Raw genomic sequence first — 23,985 nt, 5'->3', positions numbered from 1 at the left:
CAGTAGCCTGGGGAAGGCTTAGAGTAACTCGATTCATTTTAGAGGCTTGGGACACAGGTCTTTGGACTACCATTGGCCTCTGAAGGGGCAGACTGTCAAAGCACAGCTGTTCTGAAAGTTCCACCAGACTCAGATCAAGAGGACGGCTGTTCCCATTTGACACGTTGGATTTTATAGTTGGAGGGATTGGAAGAATCTGCATAATGCAGAGTTACCTGTAACAACATCAGTACTAGAGACAGCACCCCATGCTCTCCTGAGCGTGGAGAGAGAGAGAGAGAGAACGAACGTCTGGTACGCAACTGAACAGAAAGGATTCACTCAATTTGGACCTTCACTTATTTCCCCACTATACCTGTGGTCACATGATTCTTCTCAGATATATATAAAATAAATAAATAAATAAATAAATGGTTGCTAGCCCATGCTTTTATATCTAATACTTGTTCAGAACATAAGAAGCAACATCTTTTCATTCCTGGAATCTTATCCCCTATTCTGTCATCCACCTGCCCACCAGCTTGTGTTCTTCCCTCTGTTCTGCATCTTTGATCCCATTGTCCATATCCCACCTGTATACAACAGATAACATTTCATGATTTACAGACACTCTCTCAAGACACCTCAAGGCAGTAAGTAGATAGCTTATTGTCCCTACAGGGACACTACAGGTTAGTGACTTGAAGGCCAGAAGCCACAGAGCAGAGCTGAGAACAGGGATTTCCAGTTCTTTGTTCCCTGCAAAAGTTTGTGGTAAATTAACTGTTAGTATGGCAGTCTAAAAGTAAGTCCTAGAATCTACTGTTGCTCATATACAGCAAAACCACCATGTCAGCTGGTATCAAAGACAGCAGTGAGCAGGGTTGCCAGATGTCCAGTTTTGAACCATACAGTCCAGTATTGAACCAGAAGACAGGACTATGCAGCACTTTAAAGACTAACAAGATGGTTTTAGGTGATGAGCTTTTGTGGGCCAGACTCACTTCCTCAGATCAAATTGTGGAAGAAAATTGGCATGACCATATATACCAAAGGGATGCAATCAAAAAAGTGATCTAAAATCTGATTTGTCAGTTTTATGTGAACAGAGGGAGGGTGAGGGGGAAGTTAGTTTCTATGAGAATGATATTGGGGTGATAATTGGGGAAGCTATCTTTGTAATGGGTAAAGTAGTTAGCATCTTTGTTAAGGCCCATTCATGCATAAATTTGTCACTTTACAAAGGGAAACCTTAGAAGTGTCATTCGTAGTCTGGTGTTAAAGTCTCTTGAGAGGTTATTGAGACAATGCCTAGTCTGGTTGAAATGACAAGAAACTATTTTTCCTTTGTGAAACAGTCTGATTTGTGGGCATTAATTCTTTGGCGAAGTGTCTGAGACGTTTGTCCAATATACACAGCAGACACACTATTGGCACATGGCATAAATTATATTTCTGGATGAACAGGAATGTGTTCTTCATCTTGTAACTGACATTGTTAGGTCCAAATGATGGTGTCAGTTACAGTAAGCATAAGAGAAACCTAAAAGTAAAGTGTGAACAGTGCAAGCCATATAAACACAATAAGACTGGGAGGTCCCAAAGGCTTAGTTCACCAAAGTCTCAATATGTGCCTCTGACCATCACATCTGCACTATATACTGAGTCTGAAACATCTCTCCATTTCCTTGTAGGGACCCTCAGTTGGAGTCCAGGTAGACTCTTCCTCTGCTGTGGATCACTGCTAGGCAGCCAGCTCACTGATTAACTAGTCAGTTAACTCATAAGTGAACAGGCTTAAAGAAAATCCTATTACAAAAACTGAGAACAAAATAGAAATTACTTTCACCACTGCTACATTTACAGAGCAGCTGATCCCACTGACTGAGAAAGTGAATTAAACCGTTTGGCTAAAATCAAAACTGCATTTAAAGCAGACACCACCACAGAAGTTATTTCCCTGCCAGGATCTCCTTGCTCTAATTAGCATTGCCCATGATCCCCAGTGGAGTGTTACCAACATCACTACCTGCTGCAAAGTGCTGCAGGACGAGGAACAGTAGCCAGTTCTCTGTTCCTGGCTTAGCTTCTTCCAGCTCACACAGGCCTTAGAAAAGCATGTGCCCTGCCTGCTTGCTGATGAAGTCTGATCCCAGACTAGCATGCCACACCCAGAAGCTTCTGGAGTTGGGTCTGTAAAATCAGCCCAGCAACACAACTCACTCTTACCTCCCCTATAGGCGTCTCAAAGACATGTTGGCTATTAGGTGCGTGGATTACACAAGCTTTCAAATAATGTATTAAACAGCTAAAAGATTGAGAGTCAGTGTTTAATGTCTTGGATCATGGAAGCTGCAAGAGATTGGAGACCTTATAACTGTATGCTGCAGTTGAGCAAGACAAAGCCCAGGAGCACATGAAACTGATATTGCAAAGTGTTTATGTAATGATTCATTAACGCTGGTATTAAGCTTTGCCAGAGCCATGGAGACCATGGTAAAGATGGCACAAGGGAGATTACAGAACTAGTGATAGATACTATATATATTTGTTAGTCTCTCAGGTGCTAAAGGACTACTCATATGTTAAATATTAATATGGCTACTCCTCTGAGACTAAGTGACAGAAAACATGGGTGCTGGAATAAAGAAGGTCACCCATCTTTCAAAAAGCTGTCTGCAGAACTCTGGCCGAAGATCATACGGCATGTGTCCAGTAATGAAGAAATTAGTTTAAACGGATTTAGGCAAGCAGTGAGTACTTCAGTAGATTTTTTTTCCAGCTACAGCATCTCCTGAATACATTATACCCCCTAGCCAAACAGACCTTTTTTTCCTAGAATAAGTGTTAGGATCTGCATTTGCGGCAAGGCACTGCTGAGGCCAGCAAGCAGGGCCATCCCTAGGGTTGATGGGCCCCTATACAATACTATTAAACTGGTGCTTCTATGCCTGATGGTAGTTGGGAGAGAATTTTTTTGCGGGGGGGGGGGGGGAGAGAGAATGTGATTTTATAATCTTGAGCAGCACATTAACGATTTCTAAATCAAATTTTAAACTAAGGTTCTGTGGACTAACAGTAACCTCAGAAACTGCCAACCCGAGATATAGCCTGTGAAATGCCCATTAAATGGCCTCATTACCATTTCAGTGGTTCTTTCACAGGTTGAGTTCTGCCAATAGGTCTGGCAGAATTTAACTTTAAAGTTAACTAGTTCTTCTGCGGAGGACACAGAGCAGGGATGGGAAGAGGCAAGTGAGTGGACATTAAAACTCAGTTGTATCCCAAATTTTCAGAGGCACTTGGTAAGGAGAGCCCTGCCAGCAAGCTCCTCCCTGGGAAGAAAGTGAAATGAGTGTGGCACTCTACTAGGGAAGTAAACCGTTTTAAAAGTTAGCCCAGGACTGTCCTCAGTCAGAAGGATGGAAGCAGAGATGCTCCTTCATTGGGAAGACTGAGGATGGGAAAGGGTTTGGAAGGTCTTTGCAAGAATGCAGCAGAGGACAGGAAGGGAGATAACAGAACAATCTCTATTAACCCAGTGATACTTACTGCAGCAGTTTCGCTGAGCGTGCGCCAAAAACGAGGCTCAAAGATGTTTTACTTCTGATTAAATGGCTCATGTGATGAAAGTGCAAAGATTGATTTATGAACCAAAAAAGGCCTGCCTAAAAACCCTGAGCATTGTCTTGCTTAGTTCATACGCAGTTCTATCATGAGGATTAAAGAAGTGTCACGAAGCACATGAATACCGGAAAATAGGATGACCTTCCACATATTTGTACTGCTTTTTCATGCTTCATGGTGAAACCTAGTATCAGTATCATATGACATTGTAGATGTTGGGCCACATGACTTGTCTGGTGGCATAATGTCCTTTGCAGGGACATTAATTTTTTGCTAATTATTTGGAGCTACTATAAAAAATAGCTAACAAGTGACAATGTCTCTATTTGTGGATAGCTAGCACAAGACAGACCAATGATATTTCCTCCATGCTATTTTGGAATGGTGGAAATTGAATTTTAAGCAGCTGCTCATGTTTTCTTCCAGGACATTCACGAGTGGTGCTCCTTCCGGCCCAAGGTAGTGATTCAAGTGAGTGAGAATTAATATTCTCCCACACCTTGCATAAGCTGTTTACTCATGCTCCACTGCCAGAAGCTAAATGACAAAAGCTTGGTCAATGTTCTCTATTGCAGTACTCCATCACCATTAAATTTCTACAGTATGCCACCCAAAGAACAGTTCTCCTTTGCCAGCAAGATGAGTCAGGGCAGCAATTAGAGTTCATCAAGCAAATCCAAATATGGATCAATCTCTCCTTACACCAGGAGCTCCATTTGTCTGCCAACTACCAGACAGATAAGAGGTGTGGATTTTATCAATTGTTACATTGTGAAAGTTGAATTCTAGACATGCCACTGAAAACCAGACCCTCCAAGTACTTAAACTCTTGAAAGCCATAAAGTTAGGATCTTAAAGACCATAGTTTCTCTCCACTTTGTAAATAGCTAATGCCACATTTGAAATCTGAGCCAGTGGAGCTATAGGGGCGTAACAGAAGCAGAATCTAGGTTACGGTTAAAACACTGAAAAGCTAGGAGCTCTTCAGCATATTAACCATGAGATAACCTTGTGGCAGACTACAGACAATTCTGCACGTTTTCTTGAAGCAACAGAGCTAGTACACAATGAAACAAGACTACTTCAATCCTATTGTAAAGCCAAGGTTTTCAATGGGCCACAAGTACAGTCCATCAGCTCTCCTGGCCTGTGTATTGAAATCCTGTCCAACGCCTCATCTCTCTATATGAACCCACTCTTCCCCTCCCACTCCATAGATTTGCCTGAATAGAGGATAGAGTGCTTGCCACCCTATTACCCCAAAGTTCTGTTTCCTTCTAAGCCAGAAGGCTTCTTGCCTGTCTGTGGCCTTCCTGGGAGGAAAAGACAAAGACCCATTCAGTGCATGCTTCAAACAAGGGTTTGATTAATACTTCCCACCCTCCACCTTCACATATGCCACTATTTCTAGGTCATCCTGTGTTTCCTATTAAAAACAAATGCCTGCAATAAAATATGGGGAAGATTTGCAGCATGCTGAGGAATTAGGAGCAGGCACAAAGCTAGTAGCCCCTTCCACCCCAGGTTGCTACATGCTGAGATCAGTTAGTCTCTTGGGAGTGAGTGATGGGTATGATGCAATAAAGAAAGCCCTTGTTTAAAATAGAGGGGGGGGGGCTTTCAAGGCAATGAAGAGCTAGGAAATATGAATAAATAACTCCTCAGCCCCCTTCAAAGCAAAGTCTTCAAAAAGTGGCCCTGATTAACTCATTGGAAATGGTTAGCGCCTGTTACATGATGATCTCCTTTGACATGAAATAATGTGATGGCATGAGGGGAGAGCAGAGGCTTCAGCAGAGAAGCAGCATTTTCAGATGGGCACTACTGAACCTTTTGTTGTGAGTATTGACTGGTCCAGTCCGGAGTGTATGCCATGCAAACTGACATTTCCTATTACACCGGGAGCAATAGCTGTCAGCTATTTGTTAAGCTTCTTTAGCCAGCATGAACAGGCCAAAAGAAGTGTACCTCACATACCCATTAGAGTATTTAACTGCTTTGATACCAATTTGCATCAGCTATTTTGCAATGAGTTTTATCCCTAGCATCTCAGACTCACAGCAGCTATTCACCCCATTCTTCTACCACAAGCAGTGTCCTCAAAAGTCTATAAAACCTGGCAACTATAGCCCAGTAAACATACTGAAATTAACAGTTTGACTGCCTGATGTATGCTCATTAAACAGCTGTACTGCCTCTACAGCCAGTGTAATTAAACAAATTTGCCAAGTAAAACAGTATTTTATTCACATCCAGGTGCATGACACAAAGTTCCCAGTTACTTGAATTTCATAGTAGCACAGTGAAAGAGTAGGACTGATGTGGCACACATCAGATGGCAGGAATAGTAATACCCTGAACTAACTAGTGCTAGCATTTCTCCCATTAGTACATACATGGTTATTTGACCTCTATGCCACCTCCTTGACTTTGGTTATGACAGGTTGTACTGATGCTCTGGATAGGCTCTATCCAGCTTAACTTAACCAGACAACTTAATACCACAGACACCCCAGCAGCCAGATGCTTGGAGGGGTGTAGCAGGCAAGGAACCATCCTTGGGGTCATGTTGGGCTGCTGGCCAGAAAGTTATCTAGTATGGGAAGCGCCTCCCAGTTGGAGCCTGCACTTGGCACTCCAACTCCCTGCTCCAGTTCACAACCCAAGCCCTCTGCATCCCCCTCCTAGGAATGGAATAGTGTAGCCAATTAGACAATTAACTGATACACAGCTGCTTATTTGTTAACACTATCAGCTACCTTCCCTCTCCCCTCACCTCCCAGCTCTGCATTTAAAATATTTTGGGAACTGGCATGCAGGCTTGGTCCCAGCTCATGCCAGCTACCCCCACTGTAGCTCCACATTTCATAGTCTACTCCCTATTCTTGAAAAACTTAAACAAATAGTCTGGTAGCACTTAAAAGACTAACAAAACATGTAGGTGGTATTATGAGCCTTCGTGGCCATAGCCCACTTGTTCAGAAGACTGGAGGAGTGTGGAAAGTCCAGAACCAAGAAACTATTATTGGTTGCCTATTGCTGAATTACACAATTAAGAGTTTTGCTAATGGGATGACACATAGGAGAAAGATACTTCAATTAGCTCATGCTAGCAAGAGGCTAAAGAAAAAAGGAAGGGGAAGTCTCCTCTGCATCTCATTTCTTGTTCTCTTTGCCACACATCTCAAAGTGTCAGCCAGTTCATCTCACTGCCTCCTCCCTGGACCTTAGATGCTCTTGATTCCCAAGTCAACATCACAGGTTCAGGAATCCCCTGAAATGTAAGGGAGCTCCTTACTGCCAGGCACCTGGTATAATCTCAATAATCTTTGACCTGCTGCATAATAAGTGCACTTGCATCCTAGGCAATGCATTGAATGTGCTGTTAAGAGGATCTTTGACCTCAGAAGCAAGCAGCCACTGCCACAGCCTAAGAAGTTGGCTCTCCCATTGCTGGGTCAGAAAGTTCAGTGAGCAGCTTTTCTATGCTGAGCACTTCCTACTATTGAGAAGAGCAGCTCAGAAGCTTTGAGTCTAGGATGAGACTTCAAATTCTTTGCCAAAGGCCCCCCACCAGACAGTATCAAATGACGGATATTGTCACCAGGAGCCTGCTATTTAGGGACTTGTATGTATTCATGCAAGGCCTGTGAAGGCCATACACACACCCATTCCAAACCCATCTGCCCTGGAAGCAGAAATGCACATCAAGGTTTGATTCTTCCCAACTAGAGCGACTTGCCACCATTTTACAGGAATAAAAATGCTCTGAAATACAGCATGTCCTGAGTCTCCTACAAACAAACAAACAAGCAAACCCACAGCCCCCACTAGCCATATTCCTTTGACTTTAAAGAGGACTTGGGTGCCCAACTCCTTGACACCTCTGAAATCCCAGGCTAAAAGATGAAAGAGTGCATAAAACAAGTCTCTAGAGCAGTGGTTCCCAAACGTTTCAGCCTCACACCCCCTCTCCCCATAGCAGCGGAATTTGGGGGGGACTGACAGGGAAGGGCTGGGTCACCTCATGCCCTCCAGTTTGGGAACCCATGCTCTAGAGTGTACAGCTTCTTGATGGCCACTCACAGCTTTATGACCACTACGAAACTACAAGCCAGCTCTAGAACTTGACTAACATTCAGACTCTCTCTCAGATCCTCCTACTCCAAGAGGACAGGCCTATCACTTGAGACAAACAAAATCTCCTTTAACTCTTAGCAATATAGGGTCTAGGACTCAAATATGCAGTTTCTGCATACTTTGGTCTGGATAAATTAACATGATACCTAGTACAATCAATGAAGGGGCTTGCCCCCATAAGTTAGAAGAGTTATGCAAGTTACCCAAGGGCTGTGTCTAGACTGGCCACTTTTCCGGAAAAACTTGCCAGCTGTCTACACTGGCTGCTTGAATTTCCACATTTCTTCTCATGTAAGATTGTCAGTGCTTTTGCGGAAATACTATGCTGCTCCCGTTCAGGCAAAAGTCTTTTTCTGAAAAACTTTTGCGCAAAAGGGCCAGTGTAGACAGCAGAGATTAGTTTTCCGCAAAAAAGCCCCGATCGCGAAAATGGCGATCAGGGCTTTTTTGCGGAAAAGCGTGTCTAGACTGGCCATGGACACTTTTCGGCAAAAAAGTGCTCTTGCAGAAAAGCGTCCTGCCAATCTAGACGCGCATTTCTGAAAATGCTTTTAACAGAAAACTTTTCCGTTAAAGCATTTCCGGAAAATCATGCCAGTGTAGACATAGCCAAGGTGTTACTCAATGCTGAGTAAAAAATGGTTAAGATTCCACTATATATTAATCTCACAAGTTTAAACAAATCCAAATGCAATGAAGAGGACACGCCATTATGTCAAAATGAAGTTTAAAAACCAGTTACAAAGTTCAGAGGCTTTACACCACACTGCTTCATTAGAAAGAAAAAACAACAAGTAGTCACTTTCAGTGATCTATTCTCAATGGGAGCATAACCATTTACTTTGTATATACATCTTGACTCTGAAGGATCCCAAAGAGAAGACTGATACATTTCAGTACGTAAAAGCTTTTTACAAGGAAGAGGGAGAACAACTGTTCTTATAAACTTCTGAGCATAGGGCAAAAAGCAGTGGGCTTACACTGCAGCCGAAGAGGACTCGTAATTTGGACATTAGGAAACACTTCCTAGCAGTCATGATAGTTATAACACCGCAATAAGTTATCTAGGAAGATTATAGAATCTTGGTCACTTAAAGTTTTAGGAATAAGTTGTGCACAGATCTGGACTAGAACATCTCTCAAGATCCCTTCCCGAGTCCTACAGTCCTGTGCCCTTGTCTATGCTAGGCAAGTTTGAATCATTGCAGCACTAGAGTAAAGCAGATAAGCTTTCTTTTAAAATCACAATAGTCTTTCCCTGTTTAAGGAGTCTACACAGCATATGGGGTGGAGGCACAATAATTGGTGGCTGCTGGAATTTAAGCTACCAGAAATCAGTATTCCTAGTTCATGAGAAATTCTGGCATGTCAAAATATGGTTTAATTTTGTATCACAAGAAAACAAAACAGTCTGAACTCATGTTTCCAAACTAAATTTTGCTCCACCAGGCCAACCTATGGCTCTAGTATGAATGATCTTGTTTATTGCAACAACAGAGCTTACAAGAATGCCCCCAAAGCTGCTGGGCTCTTAGAGCCTGTGGTTTGAAGGAAACCAAAGAATGAGTCTGCCCTGCGGCTAGACTCCCAGGCCAGCCACATTTCATCATTAAGTTTGAGTGGCTCCACTGCCAACACTCAGAGGCACTAACAGGAAATTTCAGGGGAAGGGACACAGCAATTTTGCTCATAGTCCTAATCTGTGCAGGTTTGTGAAGTCTTCTTATAGCCCTTTGGTGTTCGGTACCTATAGAAGACTAGCAGGCCTATCCCATGGACCAAATACTTCATTCTCATTAACAAATGCTTCCATTGTGTCATTTAGCGAAACTAAGAACTAGTATTGATTGCAAAAAGAATGGCAATACAATATACTTCAGCATGTTAGCACTAACCTTGAGTTTTCTATAGCATTCTGCACTTTAGGCAACAGCATTTTAAACACATAAGGGACAATCTATGATTTATATATATTGCAATACTCAGGACAGTAATAGTTTAGAGCAGCAGTTCTCAAACTTTGTGATACTGTGACCCCCCTCTAACAACCCCCGTATAAGTTGCTTGCAACTCACTGGAGGTGGCGGGGGGTCAGGACCCACAGTTTGAGAAACACGGGGATTTACAGAAATGTTACTATCGACGATTTGGGGGTCATTAGCATTGCTCATTTGCATTGTTAAGAGCTGAAAGTCCATCAGCCAAAGACATATCTCTCTAGAGTAAGACAGAAAAGGTTGCAAAAAAGTTTGGGTAAAAAACTGTCTAACAGAGAAACAAGTCATGCTTCTCCAGCACTCCTATTTTAGGAGGCCAGGATGAGGCATGGAAACAGAGCCCCAGCATGGAGAAATCATTCCAGAAACACTGGGTGGAAAGGAAAGCAAATGCTAGCCAGTGGGACAAGGAATGGGGGGGGGGGGGGGAGGTGAAGATACTTAGGGGACATGTAAGATGCTCACAGCCCTGCCTATTTATTGCCATCCCAGGACCACGGAAGAAAGTGCTTCTGGACAAACTTTGTTTGTTACCTGAGCGCCCCATTCTGTTATTTGCATTTTACCCACCCGAAGTCTATCATTTGTGTGTTTGACCTTGACTTCTCACAAACACAGATACGATTGACACGAAATATTTGCCCAGACCCCATTTGCTTTAATGCATTGATTTCAGGGGGGAATCACATGAGGCCAGCAGGACCAACACAACAGAGTTCATTAAATTAGAACACGAATCACTGTTACTGCTGCACTGGAGGGAAAGATGTAATTAACCAACCCGGAGCTACTTGTAGTTAGTCTGTCTCCAGCCTCATTTGTGCAGGTCAGTACCCAAACGGCTCTAACCCACTCTTCCTGTCCTGTAGCACCCCATCTCTTCTGCACAGGGGAATTACGACCTAGCCATGCGACAGGACCTACTGCGGTCCCTTCCAGTCCTGCCTATTTAATGAAAACATCAGTCAGGTCAGCAATTTAGCTCGCTCTAGGGAGGCTGGAGCGCCAGAGCACCCAGCACAGGGGTATAGTGGTGAGGGGGGCACAGTACAGACCGGGGGTGAGCACTCAGGAGGTGCAATGGCCCCCCAATTCAGTTGCTAAGTGGGGTGCCCTCATAGGCACCAGTCGCCCCTAACAGGGCACTTGTTGCTGCCCTCCGGTTAGATGGGGGAAGGCAAAGGCAGGGCCCCATCGCAGAATGAAGCTCCATTGCACGGGTCTCACCTTGATGACCTGGTCTCGGACTATGCTGGGCAGGACGAAGAGCAGGACGAGGCCGAAGAGCGCGAAGGCCAGGCCGACCAGCCCCAGCGCCAGGGGGACTTTGCGCCCCGCGGGAGCAGCCATGGCGCAGAACGAGCAGAGCCAGCGCCACACGCAGCGCTGTTGTAGCCGCACAGGGAGAACGCGGCCCGGCGCGATTTTATCCCCTCCGGCAGCCCCGGGACCGCCCCCTCAGCTGGCTCTGCCCGGCGCGCAGCTAGGAAGGGCCGCCCTCAGCTCCTGCAGCTGGAGACCCGGCTGCAACGGCTGGGAGGCGCTTCCTTCCACGCCACGCGGATTCTAGGGAGCTTCTCTCCAGTGCCCTCCCCCCTCGCAACTTCTGCAGCGCTTTCCTCCATCCCTGCCCCTACCCATCTCTCTTTATCCCAGATCCCAGCAGGACAAAGGTGATCCCGGGTTGTTTTTCCCAGTCTTCCCCTCCGACAAGATGCGTGAGGATCTGCAATGTCTTGTTGTCTAAGGCACTTGGGCTGGGAACGAGGGGTGGCTTTCGCTTTGAGCGAGTGCTGGTAGAGAACAGGCAGGTGTGTGGGTCATTTGACCGGCACTAATTTGCACCCACGCTCAGCAGAGCGACCAAGAAGCAAATAGACACAAAATTCTCGTGCCAGCACTAGAAGCATAGCTAAGGCCCACTAACAAGGCAGACTTGATGAGCTTGCTCTAATGCTGTCCTTCCGGTATCCTAAATTGTTTCTGTAAACAAAGAAAGGCTTTTGATCTCACAGCTGTCAAGCCAGCCGCTTGCTGTAGCACTGACATTCATACTACTGGTTTTGTTGGTTTTTTAAAATAATTTTAAAAATCATTATATCTCTAGTATCAGGCCTTACATTTACAATCAGGGTCTTAATAGCGTAACAAAAAGTAAGTAAAGGTAAGGAGAGTATTATCAATTATGCAAACACACATGCTTAACCATAAGCACATAGATTTCCCATTATGGACAGCAAATCTCTGAACTACTTACTTAGCTAGGTTCATAAGGGTTGGCAAGGGGTGGGGGGATCTACCACAGCAGCTAGTCCCACAAGCAGCATGAGACAAAGATAGAAAATTAGCCAAGGTAGAGACAAACATAATTTCCCATGGAAGCTTTTTACTATTGTATTTCTCCATGTGTAAGGTGCAGGATATGTGCAAGATTGTACAATGTTTTAAAATAAATTAATACATTTCACCCACTGGTTTGACACAAAGAACACACTGAAATAAAGCTGAAGTACTCTAATATTCACTTAACTATGCACTCAGCAAAAAAAACCTACATAAATAGATCTTGGAGCATGGCCTGAAGGTATCTTCTGAGTGTATCTACCATGTTGTACCTAAAAGAGAGAGGTGGTCCCATCAGAACTCCAGAGCTGACCCTAAGTTTCATCCTATAAAGGGCTAAACTGCACTTTGAAATTTATGACCTAAATGTTGCTACTTAGGTTCATCTCTAGCTTAATGTATTTATTATCTGTTAGGATGGGGGGGGGGGGTGGAACAAGGTTAAAACTATTCTTAGATAAACGTTAAGTCCTGCTGGTAGTGCTCTCTATTGTTAAGATTGCCTGATTCATCCCATTATAAGATCCTGTTTGCAGTTGCTTGTAAATTTGCCCGACTTTGAGCATTCAGGTTGAAATTTTCCACACTGGGTGTCTGCTGCTGGATTTGATACATAATTTCAGTCAGAACAGTTTAACTAGTTCTAAAAAGACAGGAAAAATAGAGTTTTCAATGTTGCCTCCCCCAATAAAAAAGCAGCCACTGAACCTTTGAGAAGCGTAGCTAGCACAACCATAATTTGAAACAGGAAGTTGACATGTAACAGGAATGGAACAGGAAGTTTATACACCGTGGCCTTCATGTCAGATGTGTTTTTTGCTGCCTTGGGAAATTCACCCAAGTAAAAAGCAATTGAAAAATGTGTTTGCACAACATGTTCAGTTGAGTCTTCTGGAACAAGGAGCCAGGGAGCAGGGAAACTGAAATTGGATGAGAAGCTGGAGAAAGGAGACCAGAATGGAGAATCAGTTGGGTGAGGGAAGACATGGATTGCACGAAGGCAACCAAAAATCAGTTTTATGGTAACTATGAGTTCCATTTTGAGATCCTTACTGAGACAAAAACAACTGTTGGTTAGGCCCAGATGGAGCTTTTACCTGATAAGGACCAGAGTTGGGCCCATTTGTGCAGTCCTGTACTCCTAAATTGATCAACCTAACAAAAGTCCAGTTCAGACTATTCTATAAAATTGTTCATGAAAGTCTGCAAAAGGTGAAGGCAAATAGACTAGTCCAACTGGATTAAGTTAAACTATGATAAGTATTTTTCAAGGTTTCTAGTGAAGATGTATGTTGAGATGACAGTTGATTCTACAAATAAGAAGGCTGTGTCTACATTGGCATGATTTTGCACAAAAGCAATTGCTTTTGCACAAAAACGTGCTACCTGTCTACACCGGCGGGGAGTTCTTGCGCAAGAACGCTGACGTTCTAATGTGTGAAATCAGTGCTTCTTGCACAAGAACTATGATGCTCCCGCTCAGGAAAAAGCCCTCTTGCGCAACTGTTCTTGCGCAGGAGGCCAGTGTAGACAGGCAACATACATTTCTTGCACAAGAAAGCCTGATGGCTAAAATGGCCATCAGCGCTTTCTTGCGCAAGAGAGCATCTACATTGGCACAGATGCTTTTGCACAAAAGCACATGCCAGTGTAGACTCTCTCTTGCGCAAATACGTTAACGCAAAAAATCTTGCATTAAAAGTATTTGCGCAAAATCTTGCCAATGTAGACATAGTTGAAATTACAGCTAAAAATCACTGAAATGTGTTTCAGTTGGTTAATGTTATAAACCTGCAAACTCTTTGTGGCCATTGCTTATCTGGGGAATCATTCAATAGGAGCCAGGACCAAAAGCAGCAAGTTCACTGGGCTAGCTGCCACCTGGAATCCACCAGGACACTCCTGGTCTTTCATCATCTTAATTCTGAATAATGGTCTACCCACAAGGCCAGAAAGCAGAAGCTCAGATGACATCACCATTATCACTAGCATTTGCCTAAATTACTTGTGGACACTACAGAATTGACATATAGTCATTTTAATAATTAAAGCAGTGGTTCTCATATACTCTTGTTCCTTCTGTCCATGATGCAAGTCCTCATCAGGAGCACTTCCTCAGACTGAAATATTGTGGGACAGTGACATTAGAAATCTGATAGCCTCAGCTGTAAGCATGAGGCTCACAACTGCTGTTCTACCCAGCTATCAGCCCAGTGCCTGAGAATTTGGTAGGGGCAGATCTCAACTGTGAGCCTAACATCTGGCTGATAGCTATCAGCCCCATCTGATGCTTAGTCAACAAGTAATTTAAATAGCAGACTCCACGCAGGCACTGTATCACCATAACTACATTAACATAAGCACTAGTATATTAATATGTTGGTGTAGTGCATCACTTACATTGGTTTATTAAGGGCTTTTATTCAATAAAAATACATTTTAAGCAGTTATTTTTAGTTAATTTTACTTACAAATCATGAACAAAATTTTATTACAGATTGGACCTGCTTGGTCCAGCACAGTTCACCAGGCCAGGAAAGGTCAATTCCAGCCCTTCTGCTGAACTTCAGAGGTATTTACAGGCCAATTTGGCTGGGCTCTCCTTGTGGCTGCTGGGCTCTGCTGACCTTATCTGCACTGACCCCAGGTCACTACCTTGCTCTGCTGCCAATGTGGGCCACTGGACTCCCTTCCCAGCTTTGCTCCCAGCTCTCACTCCCATCAGCTGGGACTCTCTGGACAGAGGTTGCTGGATCAGAGAAGTTCAACTTGTAGTAAACAATCAATGTATCATTCATCATTTTCTAACAATGAAAAAACATACATAACAATTCAAAAAATATTAAACTATAATTGCTTAAATGTAGTGTTCCCTCCCAGAAAGCAAAAATAGGTGCCAAATCTAGTGTAAAGGCTTTATTTAGTTTAAAATCGGTATGTTCTAATGCTCACAATGAGAATCCACCTCTAAACATAATTTAAATACAAATGAAAAAATCTGGGTTTATTGGATTTAAATATTTAAATCAATATCCTGATTCTTAGTAAAGTTTTTTATGTTTAAAGCGTTGTAATACATTAGCATATCATGCAACTAATCTTAATCACATCAGAGGTGCTATTAGAAAGCACTGCTTTGAAGAATGGCACAAACCCCATATGCTGCTTAGGGCAGGAGTTATGAAAGAGTTTTAATTATGTAGTTATTTTATGTAAGCTGAACTGAGCCAGATGACCTTACCTAGCCTTTTTTCAAGGTTCTCCCCCCTCCCCTCCCCAAGCATATTCCCCCCTGTGGTCAGGACACTATTTACCCATTTATTCAAATCATAATTCTCTGGTTTCCTCCAGGCATCACCATCAGCATGATAACAGAAGGAAAGGTTGTATTTTGAATAATGCAGATCCCAAAAGACCTTAGGGATTTTTGCTTACAAGCTAAACAGCAGGGTCCTGACTCCTGCACAGAAGAGGAACAGTAAACAATGTAGTCACCATAATCTCATTAAGCAACTTTGTAAGTTATGCATACTCTGTTCACTGACAAGTCAAAGTGGGATCCATGAACAGTCAAAACTATGTTCCACATGAATCACTACCACTGATTAAAGTGAAATCAGAATTTGATGCATGTTAAGGCCTGAACCTATTTTAAAACATTTACATTGAAATATGCTGACTCCATGCCTCTTATGGAAAAACTAAAAGGTTTTTTCCTAAAGAATCAATCAGGGAAGAAAAATCCAACATTTGGATTATAAACATGTCACAAAACCTGTAACATATCCCCACAAAAGAGCAGATAATCTATGAAGAGGCAAAAAGATAATCACCATGGCCAGCAGTATTCACATTGCATGTATCCATAAGGAGCTTAGTAGCTACTGCAGTACAATTGGGACTGGTGAGCTCAGTGTGATCTTATAAAACTAAATAGGAAGTAGAATTTATTTTGTAATAGTTTGTGATTGAACATTGACTTGGATTTTTTTTTTTAAATGTAAAAGGCTACTTGATCTTATGCCTGTTATGTAAGATCACTGTTTTAAACATGCACCTCCTGAAAAGCCCAGAAAGCTAGAAGGTGCTATTGGATATATAAAAGTATACTGCAGAATTAAAGTTGATTGTTAGAAAAGTGTGGGTCTACATACTTATCTGTACAGGGCTACTAGTACTACCAAAAAAAATAAAAAGGCAGTTCCTTCAAGGAGGTTGCTTTTCAATAGATGGCTTGGTGAAGCAGCATCTTTCTTTATAGGCTAATACTTGGATCAGATTGTAAGAAACTGTTTTCTACAACACCTACTGTTTAAGATACTTTGCAGTACATGTAGGATGGCACATCAGTTTTCACTGTCATGGCTTGTATTTGAGGAGACAAAATTTAAGCCAGTATTCCAGCTGTACTATTATTCAGAGTAATATACTGCATTTAACTGGAAAAATGCCACAAAATGCAGTTATTTCATGAATGCCTTTACCTTTCAATTCTCACCTAAGCATCACTGGAATTCCAGTGATGCTTATCAAACCCTGATTGTAATCAAGCCTGGGAAGTAAGACTGTTAAACCAATTAACTGATGCCATAACTGAAAAGTTGATGCTTATCAGTTAAACTCTGCAGGCTTCCCTGGGAGCCAGGAGGGCAGGAGCTAGTAGCTCCACTCCTGAGTGAGGCTTCACTGTGGGCTCTGCAGTATGAAGCACAACTTAATACTGCCAAGCCTGCAGCATGTGTAATCCTAATATAGTGAATATATTGTTGTCCTATTAAACTATTTCACATCCCTACTGAGAACCAGTGTAATTTACATCCCTGTACAAAGGTTTCAAATTAAGCTTCCTCAAAGAGAATAACTAGCCTTAACTGCACATTTTATAATTAGAAAAGGGGATTGAAACAGCAACCTTTAATAGTCTATTAAAATGTACCTGCTCAATCACAACAAAGTGGCTGTGTTTAGACTGACATGTTTACCGCAAAAGCAACTGCTTTTGCAGAAAAGCTTGCCAGCTATCTACACTGCCAGCTTGAATTTCTGCAAGAACACTGATGATCTCATGTAAGAAATCAGTACTTCTTGCAGAAATACTATGCTGCTCCCATTTGGGCAAAAGTCCTTTTGCACAAAGCTTTTACGCAAAAGGGCCAGTGTGGACAGCTCATATGTTTTGCGCAAAAAAGCCCCAATCTCGAAAATGGCAATCGGTACTTTTTTGCGGAAAAGCACGTCTAGATTGGCATAGACACTTTTCTGCAAAAAGAGCTTTTGCGGAAAAGCGTCAGTGCCAATCTAGACACTTTTCTGCAAATGCTTTCAACGGAAAACTTTTCTGTTAAAAGTATTTGTGGAAAATCATGCCAGTATAGACATAGCCAGTATGTTACCAAATCTCAGCATCTCAAAAGTACCTTGAGATTTAGTGGTCATTTTTAACTCTTACCAGTTCAAGCTTACCAGCTCAAGCTTACCAGCTAGTAATGGAATAAACGGTCTCATATACTAAGGGAGTCAGTTAAATAATCCTAGCTCAATGAATGAAATCAAACTAAAGTAGTGTACCTATACATTAAAGACAAACAAGGAACTTGTGAATGCAACAATTTTATTGGAACAAGGTGAAATGAAATTTTATTCAGATGTTGGTAGGAGCAAGTTCAGTTACCACCCCGGAGGCGTAGGACCAAGTGCAGAGTGGATTCTTTCTGGATGTTGTAGTCTGACAGGGTGCGCCCGTCTTCCAGCTGCTTCCCAGCAAAGATCAACCTCTGCTGATCTGGAGGAATGCCTTCTTTGTCCTGGATTTTGGCCTTGACATTCTCAATGGTGTCACTGGGCTCTACTTCTAGGGTGATGGTCTTGCCTGTCAAGGTTTTCACAAAGATCTGCATACCACCCCGGAGGCGCAGGACCAGGTGCAGAGTGGATTCTTTCTGGATGTTGTAGTCTGACAGGGTGCGCCCGTCTTCCAGCTGCTTCCCAGCAAAGATCAACCTCTGCTGATCTGGAGGAATGCCTTCTTTGTCCTGGATTTTGGCCTTGACATTCTCAATGGTGTCACTGGGCTCTACTTCTAGGGTGATGGTCTTGCCTGTCAAGGTTTTCACAAAGATCTGCATACCACCCCGGAGGCGCAGGACCAGGTGCAGAGTGGATTCTTTCTGGATGTTGTAGTCTGACAGGGTGCGCCCGTCTTCCAGCTGCTTCCCAGCAAAGATCAACCTCTGCTGATCTGGAGGAATGCCTTCTTTGTCCTGGATTTTGGCCTTGACATTCTCAATGGTGTCACTGGGCTCTACTTCTAGGGTGATGGTCTTGCCTGTCAAGGTTTTCACAAAGATCTGCATACCACCCCGGAGGCGCAGGACCAGGTGCAGAGTGGATTCTTTCTGGATGTTGTAGTCTGACAGGGTGCGCCCGTCTTCCAGCTGCTTCCCAGCAAAGATCAACCTCTGCTGATCTGGAGGAATGCCTTCTTTGTCCTGGATTTTGGCCTTGACATTCTCAATGGTGTCACTGGGCTCTACTTCTAGGGTGATGGTCTTGCCTGTCAAGGTTTTCACAAAGATCTGCATACCACCCCGGAGGCGCAGGACCAGGTGCAGAGTGGATTCTTTCTGGATGTTGTAGTCTGACAGGGTGCGCCCGTCTTCCAGCTGCTTCCCAGCAAAGATCAACCTCTGCTGATCTGGAGGAATGCCTTCTTTGTCCTGGATTTTGGCCTTGACATTCTCAATGGTGTCACTGGGCTCTACTTCTAGGGTGATGGTCTTGCCAGTCAAGGTTTTCACAAAGATCTGCATACCACCCCGGAGGCGCAGGACCAAGTGCAGAGTGGATTCTTTCTGGATGTTGTAGTCTGACAGGGTGCGCCCGTCTTCCAGCTGCTTCCCAGCAAAGATCAACCTCTGCTGATCTGGAGGAATGCCTTCTTTGTCCTGGATTTTGGCCTTGACATTCTCAATGGTGTCACTGGGCTCTACTTCTAGGGTGATGGTCTTGCCAGTCAAGGTTTTCACAAAGATCTGCATACCACCCCGGAGGCGCAGGACCAAGTGTAGAGTGGATTCTTTCTGGATGTTGTAGTCTGACAGGGTGCGCCCGTCTTCCAGCTGCTTCCCAGCAAAGATCAACCTCTGCTGATCTGGAGGAATGCCTTCTTTGTCCTGGATTTTGGCCTTGACATTCTCAATGGTGTCACTGGGCTCTACTTCTAGGGTGATGGTCTTGCCTGTCAAGGTTTTCACAAAGATCTGCATACCACCCCGGAGGCGCAGGACCAAGTGCAGAGTGGATTCTTTCTGGATGTTGTAGTCTGACAGGGTGCGCCCGTCTTCCAGCTGCTTCCCAGCAAAGATCAACCTCTGCTGATCTGGAGGAATGCCTTCTTTGTCCTGGATTTTGGCCTTGACATTCTCAATGGTGTCACTGGGCTCTACTTCTAGGGTGATGGTCTTGCCTGTCAAGGTTTTCACAAAGATCTGCATTTTCTCTATAAAAAAACAAACAAACATTTTAAATACCAAAACACTCTTACACCACTGAAAGTCTGAAAACCATTATTGGGCCTTGTTACTTAATTATTATTAGCCACAGCAGACTAACACCAGCACTCAGTTTGAACTGCAGCTCCACCACATCCCACGTAGGCCCTGTCCTTCTGACAAAGCTCACACCAGGGCTCTGCTTGGAGCTGGAGCGCAGGAGAGCACCAGCGCCACATGTCAGTGGCGCCCCATTGGCTCGCACAGCCCCTTCCAGCCAACGCAGCTTGCGGCCGCGCGCCCGGCGGTCCCTCGCCCCGCCCCCAGTCGCGCATCAACGGCAGCGCGCGCGGGAACCGCCTCCTCTGGCCTCTCGCGCCCTGCGCGCCGTTATAAGGCAGCACGCCCCGCCCCCACCAGGGAGCCGCCATGCCCCGCGCCCAACGGACCGAGCCGTTTCCCTCAGACGCGCCTCTCTCATGTGGGTGACCGCCCAGGGCGGCCTCCTCGCCTCGCCGGCCCCCAACGTGACCCCCAGCCAACCCCCTCAGGAGAGTCCGGGCCGAACGTGCCTTGGGCAGGCTCGCTAGCCAGCTTCGGAGCCGCTTTTCCCTCATCACGGGTTCGCCCCCACTCCCGCCCCCCAGCAAGCCAGGCCCGTGCCCCTACTCACCGCAGCGGCGATGCTCCAAACAGACAGCACACAAACAACCACTAGATATCTAGCTGAACTAACTGCGTCACATAACGCACGGGCGGCCCTTATATAGTCTTCCTCCACCCCTCCCCGCCTCCTCGCTGAGATCCCTCCGCTGCGGACTATTTGTCTGCGCATTTGGCGCGCACACCCTGTGTTGCGGTAGGCAAGGCGGAGGAATCAGCGGGACGCTGTGGGAGTGACTTGAAATGATGACGCAGCAGGCAAAGGCCCGAATCGTGCGGCGTGGACTAAAACCAGGAGTGCGGAGTTATGCCTGGGACGGGGTCTCAGCTCTCAGCCGGGTTCCATGAGCAGGGAACGGACCTAGAGGACAGGAGTGTGTGACTGTGAGCTGGGTCCGTGTGTCTCCTCGTGTGTTTTCTTCTGGAACGTGTCTGGGTTGTTGCGTATCTCTGCATGGGTTAGGTTCAGTGTGTGGTTGTGTGTCATCAGGTGTGAGGGAAGAGTGTGTGCATGCATGTGATTTGTGTGTGTGCATGTCTAGATTTGGGGGGTGGGATAGCTCAGTGGTTTGAGTTTTGGCTTGCTAAACCCAGGGTTATGAGTTCAATCCTTGCGGAGGCCATTTAGGGATTTGGGGCAAAAATTTCCTCCCAAATCCTCACTTTCACCAGGCTGGGACAGGAGGTTGGGGTGCAGCTGCAGGCTCTGGGCTTGGGCCAAGGAGGTTGGAGAGTGGGAGGGGTTCCTGGCTTAGCCCAGCCTGGGAGGTTGAGATCCAGGAGGGGTTTCAGGATGCAAGCTCTGGGAAAGAATTTGGGTGCAGGGGGATTCATGTCTGGGGCAGGAGGTTGGGTGTAGGAGGAGGTTCAGGGCTGGGATGGGTTCAGGAAGCAGGCTCTGGATGGGCACCATTTAACTGAGACAGCTTCCAGGTGGTGGAGCAGTGGGATTAAGGCAGGCTTACCCCTGCCCTGGCCCTGGACCACTCCTGAAAGCAGCTAGTATGTACAGCAGTGACTCCATGGCGTTATGTGTTGCCCCTCATCTATAGGCACTGAGCCCACAGCTACTATGGGCCACGGTTCCCTGTTATTGATCAAGGGGAGCATCTGGAGTGGTGTGTGCAGGCAAGGACAGCATGAGATTTCCTGCTCTGCCTTTCTCAGGGGCTGCAGGGACATGCCAGCCACATCAAGGAGCAGCAATTACCATCAGGATTTTTACTCTAGCCATGACAGGTTAAGCATTTGAGACCTTACTACTAAAATAATTAAATTTAAGCTTAAGAGAGAAATGAAAATTATGAAATGCACAGCCCAGTCACAAACCAAAACTAACCCACTTTGCAAGCAGTAAAAGAAGTAACAACAATTCCCCACATTTGGGTGGGATTGGAAGATGAGAGTGAAGAACAGTGTGTGTTTGTGAGAATGACAGACACACACAGTGTGAGAGTGACATATTTGTATTGCCAAGCCCCTTCATCCTCTTCTCTCTGTGTGGAGATGGGGTACAGAAGTGGGGGGATGAGTGACACCCTGACATCAGCATCCCTTCCCCTTTTCCCCCCTACACCCTGCACAGCAAGCAGGAGGCTCCCAGGGGGGGCTGCTCCAAGGCAGAGGGCAGGAGCAACATGACAGTGGGTGGAAGAGCAACTGAAGTGCCAGCACTTGATAGTTACCTGGCCAAACCAGTCAGGATCACCTGTCAGAGGTTCTAGATCTACTGGTTGGTGACCACTGGTGTAAGGTGTCTTGCATGAGACCATGAAGATTGGAGCATAGATCCAGATCGGCAGAAGCACAGCTCCACTCTCCTCATCTAACTCACCTGGCCAGGGAAGTTAGGGGGAGCAATTAGTTGGTAACAACAAGACAGAGTGTGTGTGTGTGTGTGTGTGTGTGTGTGTGTGTGTGTGTGTGTGTGTGAATGCAGTTTTTTATGCACTACATTTTGGTGGAGAATTATGAAAGAGGGAAGGATATCATAAGTATTTGCTGAGTAATAAACCATAAATATTGAGAAGTGTGGAAAAGTCATCATAAAACTTCAGAAAAATATTGGAAAGTGACTGATTAATCAGTTGTGCAGACCACCAGCTGTAGAATTCACTGGTTAGGAAGAAGGATTAGAGTCCTTGCTTCCCCCTCACTGGGTGAGGGTACTAAGAGAAATTGGTAAAGAAATTGTTTCTAGGTATCTGTACCTTCAGCCATGGGAGTCCCAAGAATTGAGGAGGTTTAGGATCCCTTCCCCAGCCCATGAATGGGTGTAGTAAATTGGTACAATATACCCTCGGCCATAGAGTGCTAATACAAGAACAGGGCTTAAGTGATACAGTCATATTATGGATTTACAGCACTGTGTGTTAGAGATACTTCACAGTGTGTTGGGAATATTTACTTTATATCACTGTGGGCACGTTATGGGAGGCTTTGCAACATTATGGGAGGCTTTGTAACAAGATGGGTTGCTTGTAACATTGTGGGTGGCTTTATATACTGTGAGATACTTTGCAACAGTATGTGCTGGGCATATTCTTAATGTTTAGAAAAAGGGAGTCGGGGTAAGGGAGAGAGTGTTGTAACCCCTAAAAGAGCAGGAAGAATTAAATTATATAAAAGAAAAGACACCTTTTAAAGAAACCCTACATAAATTTGGGCATAACCTATGGATGGAGCAGACTCTTGCTGACAATCGGCACTATTTAAGGTTGCCAGGTGTCCAGTATTCTACTGGACAGTCTGGTTTTTACGCCCTCTGTCCGGTAAAAATATTGAGAAAATACCAGACACGTGCAATGTCTGGTATTTTTTGTTTTTCCATCTGGGTGCCAGACGGAAGCCTGGTGGGGGCGGAGGAGTGGCTGGGAAGCAGGGCCGCGATCGGCACTGGGAGCCTGTGGTAGTGTGCAAAAGCCTGGCGGGGGGCATGGCTGGGGCTCCCAGCCACTCCCCCCGCCTGACTTCTGCATACAACCACAGGCTCCCAGAGCTGATTGTGGCCCCGCCTCCAGCTGGGAGCCTGTGGTTGCGTGCAGAAGTTGGGCGGGGGGAGTGGCTGGAAGTTCCAGCCACTCCCCTCGCCAGACAACTGCACGCAATCAGAGGGAGTCCCAGGCTGGGAGGTGGGGCTGCGATCGGTGCTGGGAGCCTTTGGTTGCATGCAGAAGCCGGGTGGCGGCGGGGGGAGTGGTTGGGAGGCGAGGCGCAATTGGCACTGGGAGCCCTCAGCTGATTGCATCTGAGGAGGAGTGATGCCTTGAGGAAGAGGAGAAGCCCTGTCCCTGCTCCTGAGCTCTGTTCAAGCGTGTTGTGGTGCGAAGCCCGCAGGTGCTGTGTAGTTACGTTTAGGTGCTTTTCATGGGCTCTCAGCCAAAACTGACTGGGGTGGAATTTCTGCTTCTTTGCACTGGGTCACCCAAAGACCTGGCTATTGGGGAGTCATCTTCCTACCCATGATTGCCCCACCCCCGCTGCCCTGCCATTTTCTGGCCCCGGGGTCTGCCCGCTGCCCTGCCATTTTCTGGCCCCGGGGTCTGCCTCTCTCTGCTTTTGGTAGCAGGTGGTTGCTTTGCAGAGCAGTCTCCCCTGCCTTCCCCCTTGTTCCCAGCTTGGTGGCTCTTGGTAGTAGCCACACATGTGTGTTTGGTATGGGTGGGGCTTTTTGTTTTTGCTCAACAAATTTTTAGCCTGCGTGTTCAATATTTTTTGGGAAACCATTTGGCAACCTTAGCTACCAA

General features: G+C 45.3%; 2 protein-coding genes across 3 annotated transcripts in view; both read right to left on the bottom strand.

Annotated features, from left to right (window-relative positions):
• The window catches only part of SCARB1 (scavenger receptor class B member 1), a 41,811-nt gene extending 30,565 nt beyond the window's left edge, over positions 1-11,246 (bottom strand). Inside the window, exon 1 of one of the 2 annotated variants that reach the window (XM_075898479.2) lies at positions 10,971-11,246. In XM_075898479.2, the coding sequence (XP_075754594.1) occupies positions 10,971-11,093 (123 nt within the window). In that variant the 5' untranslated portion in view covers positions 11,094-11,246. The remainder of the gene's footprint in view (positions 1-10,970) is intronic. The other variant, XM_075898478.2, reaches the window with a different exon arrangement.
• Positions 11,247-17,680: 6,434 nt separating this feature from the next.
• On the bottom strand, positions 17,681-20,405 carry UBC (ubiquitin C). The gene is made up of 2 exons (XM_006134649.5): positions 20,250-20,405; positions 17,681-19,584 (listed from the first exon to the last, which is right to left on the bottom strand). Exon 2 carries the CDS (start codon positions 19,577-19,579, stop codon positions 17,750-17,752), a length of 1,830 nt encoding a protein of 609 aa, XP_006134711.3. The 5' UTR covers positions 19,580-19,584; positions 20,250-20,405; the 3' UTR covers positions 17,681-17,749.
• Between the last annotated feature and the right edge of the window lie 3,580 nt (positions 20,406-23,985).

Source organism: Pelodiscus sinensis, chromosome Z, assembly GCF_052426305.1.
Source record: "Pelodiscus sinensis isolate ZL-2025 chromosome Z, ASM5242630v1, whole genome shotgun sequence".
NCBI lineage: Eukaryota > Metazoa > Chordata > Testudines > Trionychidae > Pelodiscus > Pelodiscus sinensis.
Note: the sequence above shows the minus strand (reverse complement) of the source record. Positions and strands in the feature narration are given on the sequence as shown.

Excerpts from the sequence above, each read along its gene's own strand:
- UBC (XM_006134649.5), bottom strand. The coding sequence starts at position 19,579 with ATGCAGATCTTTGTGAAAACCTTGACAGGCAAGACCATCACCCTAGAA.